A 9,396-nucleotide genomic window follows, 5' to 3' on the forward strand; every position below is an offset into this window, starting at 1 on the left:
AATAGTCTTTTCAAATTTCTAAGGACCAAAACCAAAAAAAATTCTTGATTTTGGACATTCCATGCAAGTTGAAATTTTTTTGGACCCTATCCATATTTTTCTGCAAACCACAATGACCAATTTCGCAGTTTTGTCATTAAATTTATCAAAAATTAAGTTTGGCAAACCAAATCCACAAAAACAAAAAGTACCACTAGTTCAAATTGAAACTTGGACCGAATCTAAAAAAAACACAAACCAAAGGGACCATATTTTAGTTTTCTCAAAAACTATTATTATAAAATTATAAACACTCCAAAAATTTGATAAGAAGCTTTTATTTATAAAATAAACAAAAGAGTACAACGTTATTCTTGCCATAACTCTTTTCTTTTAAAAACTAAAAATTACAAAACCCCACAAATCGCTACAGCCATTTGCAAGAACAAAATTCCACAATTCGCCAATCAAAACCCCATTCCAGTAATTGCTTATTGCTTGTTCCTACAATAAACTAACTTTGAGTGTTTGGATAAAATCCAGTTTATTAGATGCTTATTCCCACAATAAGCTAACTTTAAGTGTTTGGATAAAATCCAGCTTATTAAGCTAAATAAGCTAATTTTAATAAGCATCTCTTTCCATGCTTAATGCTTATTGCTTATTCCCACCACAAATAAACTAATAAGCAATAAGCTAATCCAAACACCCCTGAATTCAGATCCATGCCATCTCTCTCTCCTCTCGAATTGGCAGAGAGGGGAGCAGACGCAACTGAACCACTGCAATAGAGCAAGAATTTGCACAACATATAAAGAAAAGCAACTACCTTTTGCTCTTTAATGCTCTCTTTAAAATCATTTCAGGTGATTCTCTTTCACCTTTTCTGACAATCGTGCTCTCATACTCCTTCCCTTTTCTTTTTTGGGTCTCGATGGTGATGACGATGAGAAGAGGGTTTAGATGAGATTATGGCTGCTGTGCTGTTGTCAAACACTATGGCTCAAAACCACAACAGCAATGTAAATAATGATGTGAAACCCACAATTTTTCATGACTTTCTCGGCCGCGATTGTCCTCCGGTGCCCAACTGTGCCGCCGCCGGCGATGCTTCCGCTGCCGGTTCCCCTTCTGCTTCCGCATCCCGTGCTGGTGGCCCCATTTCCACTACTTCTGATCTGGGTTCTGGTATGTAACACCGCAGTGCCCACCAACCGTTTGATAAAATTCCTGCTATTGTCGTATATCCTTTTCAGCTTTTCTTAGTTTTATAATAAAAGGACTTGAATCAAATCCTTGTTAGATGTTTCAATTTCATCATCTTCCAACTGAATTCATATATATGATGCTTTAATGGTGATCATGGTGTGTGACAAATTGTCACATAAGTACATAATTTGATAATTTTCTCATTTTAACCATGGTAGACAGACAGGTTGGATCTCATCTTGAAGGGGTTCCATTCTATGGACAAAAAAGTGATTTTTCAGGCTCAGATATTGGGAATAGATATGCTGGGAATAAACGCAGTAACTCAGATTCTGTATTCTTGAGTTCATCAAGAGATAGCTCACATTTAATGAAGGTCTTTTTTTTTTCAGTATCATGATTATTATATACAATTTTGTTTGAATATATTCTAATGGAAGACCAATTTTATGGTTTAGATGCTGAGAAATGTAGGGCAAGAGCAACAACCAATGAGACCAATATTGCAACAAGCCACAGTTGCAAATGGAAAACCTGATTCCAATCCTTCCAATTCCAAATGGGAAAGAGCAATTCCGGTCAACGTGGGTCCAGTACTGCAGTACCCTTCACGTACTGGTCAACCTCTACCTTACCCATATCAACAAACACTTTCAAACCGATTCAAAGATCCCACCATGGGCACATCTGTCATTTCTCAATCAGCTGCTGATGAAGGATCAAGAACTGGAATCAAAGGGTCTGGAATCTTGAATTCTGGTAATGTCAGTGGTGTTGGTGAACCAAAACACAAGTCTGGAATCAGTGTTCCTGAGCCAGGCTCTTCTACTCCTCTTCGGTAAAAAATATATGATTAAAGACTCGGTTTTTTATTTTTATTTTAAAATAATTTATAATTAAATATTGTGATGGGATATGAGTTTTAGTTCTTATTTTGCAGTCGATTAGGTTCAACGTCTGTAAGTCGTCAGATGACTATATTTTATGGTGGTCAAGCTCATGTTTTTGATGATGTTCATCCAAACAAGGTGAGCTCTAAGGTAGTGTTTGGTATGATGGAATCAGAGAAAGAATGGAATGGAATGGTTCATTCCATAGGAATGAAAAAAAAAAAAAAAAAAAAACATGTTTGTTTTACTCTGTGGAATGGAATGAAAAATTGCAATAAAACCCCTTTTTTATTTATGTAGTTTTTGATGACATTAATTTTTTTTTTGTATTATTTTAATGAAGTTGAACATAATTATGAAATGGAATGAAAATTACCTTGCTCATTCCATTCCATTCCTTTATGATTCCATTCCATCGTACCAAACAAACCCTTTTGAGTCCAATGGTTTGGTTTCTTTGTAGGCGTGATGATTTTTTATTATTTTATTATTTTTTGGTTTGTTGCAGGCGGATGCGATAATGGCTATGGCTGGATCTAGTGGTGGATCATGGTCAACAAATTACTCACAAAATCCATCCATTAAACCATTTATTGGTATTGGTGAAAACAACACTTTGCCACGTGAGAGATTGAATTCAACTCATGGGACTGGTTTAAGTGATCGAATTCCATCGATTCATGGTAAGTCTTTCATAATGTCAAATGTCATAGTTTTTGATCTTAGAAGTCAAAATAAACAATTTATCTTTACATATAGGGAATACTTAAGTTGTTTGATAGTTGCTGATTGAGTCAGATAACACTGCAGGAGGACATAGTGGTGTTTTAATGACAGATGCAAGACGACCATCACGAGCTACCGAAGAGAAACCATGAGGCATATATATTTTTGTGTGTCATGAATTCCTACCTTTTTTTAAATTGTATTTTGTAGGAAGTTGTTTAGTTTAATCTATTTGTTTCATTTGGATTAAAAAACAAGTTTTAACTTGTGAAGCATGTGGTTAAATTGCTAGAAACTCTTTGGAGTTGGTATATCGTATATGGTGCACAACCTAAACAAGATTTGTTTGGTATTTTGTGATTTGGTAAATGAGAGTGGTAGAGCAATTGCTTCACATAAATGACCTCAAATATAGAAAACACAAACATGTAAAGGAGGGCATACAAATGGACGAATAAGTAGATGGAAGTAAAAGAACATATGCCAAAAAAAAAAAAGCAGACACCACTATTTCGAGTATTTTTTAAATTAGGCTTGAGTTTCGAGCTATCTCGTCCTATTTATACCTCTAGACATCACATTAAAGCTATTAAGCTAAGAAAACAAACACATGCAAGTGACTAAGCAAACATGACACAAAATGCGTACGCTAGTGATAAAGGGGCCTAGGCTATCTACATTTGATTATATATTTACTAAATTTAATCTATATTTGTTATATACTTATAATATTTTTATATTACTTAATTGATTTGTTGTTAAGTTACATTCACGAATCGGTATATTATATGTGAGTAAATGTCTATTTATATAATTTTATTATAATTTTAGAAAACTTAAGGATAATTTAAATTTGGGGTTTTTTCACAATGGTAAAATTTTAATTTTCAATTGTGATTGTAATCGTAAACAACACAAATGAATAAGATTGTCGTTAGAGAATGAATTATGAAGCAAACGATAATGAAAGAAAGTTTGAAATTTACTATCAACTATTTAAGATATGTTTTGAATTTATATAAAGATAGTTAATTATAGACAAAACTGCAAATTTGGTCCTTGTGGTTTGCAAAAATCTTTGGATGAGGTTCAAAAAATTTCCAACTTGCACAGAAGGTCCAAAATCAAGGTTTTTCTGGGTTTTTGGTCCTAAACTTAAGAAAAATTTGTATTTTTGGTCCATGGAGCACTTGAATTGACTGTTTGGCCATTTAAATTTCTTTTTTGTATTTTTTATATTTTTATTTTATAAATATTAATGCAAAAAAAGGAATTTAGTTGGCTCACCCCATCTCTCTTTCTCTCTCTCTCTCTCACTCTCTCTCTCCCACCCCACCGGAGCCCTCCCCCCTTCTCTCTCCTCCTCCTCCTCCTCTCTATCTCTCTCTCTCTCTCTCACTCTCTCTCTCTCTCTCACACACACACACACAACATCAACATTAACCGGAATATCAAAATCTCTACGAAAGTGTGCTGATCATTCAACTTCAATCATCTTCTCCACTGTCAAACTCAAAAGATCATGGAGAATCCTAACAGATCGCTTCTCAAATTGCTCGATCCTACCACAACTCGAAGCCCTAAAATTCTCTTTTTGGAGAGTACCTGTGACAACGATCATCAGAAGTTTCTTGATTCGATTGACAGTGTTTGATTCCATATATCTGATAGTGTTGCTTTCTTCGTGAAGCAAGAGGGTCATCTTGGAACTTAATTTACAAAAAATGTTTTGCTTAACTGGGTGAGGAAATATGCCGAACACATGGGGATTTTCAGAGGAACCCAACAATAGGTACATTTAGACCAACGATTATGTTCCAACGAGACATGATTTGAACCAAAACAAAGGGTCTTCTTCTACGACCTGACATGAGGTTATTGAACCTTAGTATTAAGCTGAGTTTGCGGAGATTAGTCATGAGGTTGTCGACCTTCAGGTACCTAGTTATGTCTTCCAAGTAGGTTTGTGCAATTACTACTGGTTTCTTCCATCGATGTTGTGTAATGGAGTTGAAAGGCCCAAATTGGAGTTGAATGAGATGAGATGACACCTAGGTTTTGTATATGAATCGGTGTAGAACCCTTGTGATGCCTCTAATGGCGTTACATGAACCAGAAATTGGAGCTCTGACTGCAATTTGGGGAGTTCCTTCCGATATAGGGGTGGTATTAGGTTTTGCAGTGAAATTTATGAAACCTTTTTAGAAGGTGAAGAGACATTTAGGGAGGGGAAGGGTGGTCAGGGCTCTTTGAGTTCACCGACATCAAGGAGTTGCAGAATTGTGAGGTTAGAAAGAGAAGGAGGGAGGGTACCGGACATGGATGTGTCGAGGATAGAATCTATTCAAGGGATGGACTTTTTTTCTGGGTATAATAGAGAGAGAGAGAGAGAGAGAGAGAGAGAGAGAGAAAGGGTATCGGTAGGGGTGGAATGGGGGTCTATCTTTTTTGTTTTTTTATTTTTATTTCATAAAGTACTAAAATAAATAAGAAAAGAAAATATAAAACTAAAATTAAAAGGGTAAATAGGTAATTTCAAATTTTTTTGGACCAAAAACCTAGGAAAACCTTAATTTTGGACCTTCTATACAAGCTGGAAGTTTTTTGGACCTCATCCAAAGATTTTTGCAAAGGGATAATGACTTGATAGGGTAAGATACTTTTTGAAATGTACACATTTAGTCCTTATTCTTTTTTTTTGTAAAATAAACCCTTATACTTTATTAATATGTACACATTAGGTCCTTTTCACCGGATTCTACAGGTTTTGCTGACGTGGAAGGGTTTATTTTACAAAAAAAAAAAGATTAAGGACTAAATGTGTACATTTCAAAAAGTATCTTACCCTATCAAGTCATTTTCCCTTTCTTTTATTTTGTTGAAATGAAATACCCAGGTGGCATCCACATATCCAAAACGAGATTTTTCCAACTTTTATTCATCATGAAAAAGAAGGAGAACCCCGATCTCCGGCGACTCCTTTGTGTGTTCCTACACATCACTGGTAGCAAGGAGGAATGATGGCAAAAACAACAAGGTCGAAGGGGGAGGCAGGAGGAAGTAGAGACGGTAGTTGGCGGCGAGGAGCTGCTCTGGTAGCCCCCTCGTCGATTCTTTCTTCTTTTTCTGGCAACATATCTCAAAGATGGAGGCAAAGAGAGACAAATCGGAGAAACACAACAGGTAAAGGGTGTTTGGCTGTTGTTGTTCGACCGGAAGGAAGAGAGACGAGAAAGAGAAGGGTCGCCGCCCTTTTCTTGTTGCTGGAGGATCACCCACCTCCGGTGACTAAGCTAATTAATTGCTAATTAGTGCCACTTGTGCTTCCACATCAGCAAAACCTGTAGAATCCGGTGAAAAGGACCTAATGTGTACATATTAATAAAGTATAAGGGTTTATTTTACAAAAAAAAAGAATAAGGACTAAATGTGTACAATTCAAAAAGTATCTTACCCTATCAAGTCATTTTCCCTAAAAGAAAATTCGTATATGACCGGTATACCGGGTATAGCCGGTCACAAGGATTGCATTGTTACAAAAAATAAAGTATAAGAGTTTATTTTACAAAAAAAAAGAATAAGGACTAAATGTGTACATTTCAAAAAGTATCTTACCCTATCTAGTCATTATCTCTTTTGCAAATCACATTGACCAAATTTGCAGTTTTGTCTTAATTATATAAAGCACAAATAAAAAAAACATTTAATGAGATAAAACTGATCGGGTATATTAAAAAAAAAAAAAAAAAAAAAAAAAAAAAAAAAAAAACTACCACCTCACCAACCTTATATCAGAAAAACATCTCCAACGTTTGAAGCCCTAATTCTCCATCGCTCACTCACTTCACTCCCGCGCTCCAAATTAAAGCTTCGATCAGGTAATCTATTCCCTCACTTGTTATACCACCTGCTTATCTTGTGTTGTGCGACGATAATTTCTCCAAATTCCGTGTTTCTTATGTTTGCATTTGTCATTGTTCGCCAAATTCTTGTATCATTCGGGAATCATCTGAACAATGGATCAAAATTGGCCTTCTCATCATTTTTAATCTACATTAGATCATTACTCTGTCTCCGGTAAAATCTATAATTTGAATCTGCGTTTCAAACGGGAGAGATTTGAATTTCAAAATTGATCTAGCTATAAAGTTTTTTCCTTTTTTTTTTTTTTCTTTCTTTCTTTCTTTCAGGCCCGATTGGCATGTATCTATACTGTATCTCACCTTTCTGTCTCTATTTGATCAATGTCTATTATACATTTATACTTCCTGTTTGTTTTTGATCATTATACTTCCTGAGTTCCTTTTTTTGGTGTATGGACTTGAATTAAGATTTTATCTTGCCACTTTTATCATATTATATTTAAAAACATACTATTATTCGATTATAATTACTAAAATGGTTAACTTATTTAGCTAGTATCATGGTTTGTTTGCTTTGTAATTGCTATAATACTAATAGTTGAACTTAATAGATACCAGCACATGTAATTTTCTGATATTCTTTTCCTTCAAAGTTGGTTGGTTTTAACTTTTAAGGTTTGCAGTTATTTCCATAAGTTTGAGGTTGATCCATGGATCCAGAAGCTGCCCGAACTGCCCGGGAATCCCTGGAGTTGGTTTTTCAGATGTCAAATATTGTTGACACAGGATTAGATCGCCACACACTTTCTGTATTGATTGCCCTGTGTGACCTTGGTTTAAACCCTGAAGCACTTGCTGCTGTTGTCAAGGAGTTCCGCCGGGACCCACCATTAACCACCACCACCACAACACCACCATCTCCACCGCTTCCTTGATCACATAATTCTTCTTTTCTTTCAACTTTTTCTGCTTCATCTTTCCATTTTTAAATGTCTTCACCCCATGAAAATGTCTGCAATTTGTATGTTATGAAGAGCTTTTCCATTTTGTTTTGGATATGTTCCTTTAAGAGTATGCACATGCTTAACTCACAAGGGTAATTTTGTCATTTTGGCCCTCTATTGTTTTAACATTGAGGAGAAAAGGATCTTTTCATACATAGGTCAAACACTTGCAATGATGAGTAATCTTGAATGGTTCGCTTTAAACTTAATCAAAGTAAAACCATCACATCAATTAAAATGGTTAGTGAAACAACAATATTAGGGTTCATGTTGTTATCTTAAAATGGTGGAATTGGATGGGAAAACCATAAAAAATGTGGATAAATGCTTCCCTTTAATTTATAGAGATGAGTTGTAAAAGATGGATTGCTTTTGGTTCACATCCTATATTGGTTAGGAGTTGGAAAAATTATGTAGTATAAAGGTTTTCAAAAGAGACGAACAACAAATGTTTAACACAAGACTACATTACTTATTTTATCAAAGTCAATATTTGGTGCAAAGTCTCTGTTACTAAAAAAATGTAGATATCTAACAAATTTTCGCCGAGTCGATCCAAATGGTTCCTAGAATGTTTGAAACCAGTCTTGGAATCGACTACATTACTACAATGACTCTTTAGATCTTAAAACCAGTAGAATAAGATGTAATTAGTTCCAACAATGATTACTTTGTAATTAGAATTTAGAACTAACTTTTATTTGGTTTTAAAAATAAAATTAAGAAAAAGTATCCAAGGTTTGTAGACATTATTCCCTTCAAGCTAATGATCGATGTGAAAATAAAAATAGGATAACAAATGAAAACAAGAATGATTTGATTTAGAGCAGAGCCTATGTTCATGGAGTCATGGTTATGATCAACTTGACAAATCCTTTGATGTGAAATTTGTAAATCTAAAAGCTTCATAACACTGGTGCATGTGATATTCTACTTCGACATCAATTCCAAAGAACAAACCAATTTCATATGAATGATACATCTCATCTATTTGTTTCAAAAGATGTAGCCAAGATCAAAAATATTGCAACTAAGGGTTATTATACGAAGATATCCGTTGAACTAAACAGGAAAAGACAAGAGTTAAGAGATGTCTCTTTCATAACTATAAAAAAATAGATTTTGGATGAAGATGGATTAGATAAAATAATACGGAGCATATTGAAGACCTAACAGAAGCCTACATGGAGAAATGTGTGAAGGACAAACAGGACATGGAAATACAAATGTTTGAAAATACGTAAAATATACAATGTGGGTAGGAAAAATGATGTGGCTAGAAAATAAGTACTAAAGTTCAAACAATGTGGCTCAAAAAATATGTAAAGAGAGTTGATAAAGACACCTTGCGAAATTTTTTGAACACATGCTAATATGCTATTGATTCATTAATGTTTTCTAAGCAACACTCCATTTTCACATACAATATTGTGAATATGTGTCTATTATATACATATTACTCATCAACTGTAGTATGATAGACAATACTTGAACACGATACTTAGCAAAGACTTTAAAAAACTAACGGATAATTTCTTGAATCGTGTAACGTTAATTCCTTAATTTCAAACCCTAATCCATTTTTAGTTATGATGTTGCTAATATAGGCTTATTTAAAAGAAACCACAATGGATAGTAAGACATTTCGCGAGGCATTTAAGGATCGCGTGAGATGTGTCTCAAAGCTTCATTCAATGTTAAGCGAGACTACAAATTACTTACTTG

General features: G+C 34.6%; 2 protein-coding genes across 4 annotated transcripts; both read left to right on the forward strand.

Moving 5' to 3' along the window:
• The first annotated feature begins 659 nt into the window (after nucleotides 1-659).
• On the forward strand, nucleotides 660-3,117 carry LOC145149724 (protein TIFY 8-like). 2 transcript variants are annotated; one of them, XM_079075230.1, is made up of 6 exons: nucleotides 660-1,167; nucleotides 1,407-1,564; nucleotides 1,647-2,026; nucleotides 2,129-2,216; nucleotides 2,587-2,761; nucleotides 2,838-2,959. In XM_079075230.1, the coding sequence occupies exons 1-6, from the start codon at nucleotides 951-953 to the stop codon at nucleotides 2,846-2,848; spliced, it is 1,029 nt and encodes a 342-aa protein (XP_078931356.1). In that variant the 5' UTR covers nucleotides 660-950; the 3' UTR covers nucleotides 2,849-2,959. The 2 variants fall into 2 exon arrangements, with proteins under 2 accessions (XP_078931356.1, XP_078931355.1); XM_079075229.1 differs by having other exon boundaries at nucleotides 670-1,167; nucleotides 2,889-3,117.
• Nucleotides 3,118-6,577: 3,460 nt separating this feature from the next.
• On the forward strand, nucleotides 6,578-7,835 carry LOC145105461 (mitotic-spindle organizing protein 1A-like). Of its 2 annotated transcripts, none has more exons than XM_079042563.1 (2): nucleotides 6,578-6,682; nucleotides 7,351-7,835. In XM_079042563.1, exon 2 carries the CDS (start codon nucleotides 7,378-7,380, stop codon nucleotides 7,600-7,602), a length of 225 nt encoding a protein of 74 aa, XP_078898689.1. In that variant the 5' UTR covers nucleotides 6,578-6,682; nucleotides 7,351-7,377; the 3' UTR covers nucleotides 7,603-7,835. The 2 variants fall into 2 exon arrangements, with proteins under 2 accessions (XP_078898689.1, XP_078898693.1); XM_079042567.1 differs by having other exon boundaries at nucleotides 6,644-6,682; nucleotides 7,343-7,835.
• Nucleotides 7,836-9,396: the final 1,561 nt, after the last annotated feature.

The sequence above is a fragment of the Lactuca virosa genome, chromosome 1 (genome assembly GCF_052849685.1).
Source record: "Lactuca virosa cultivar CGN04683 chromosome 1, Lactuca_virosa_CGN04683_v6, whole genome shotgun sequence".
In the NCBI taxonomy this organism is placed as follows: Eukaryota; Viridiplantae; Streptophyta; class Magnoliopsida; order Asterales; family Asteraceae; genus Lactuca; species Lactuca virosa.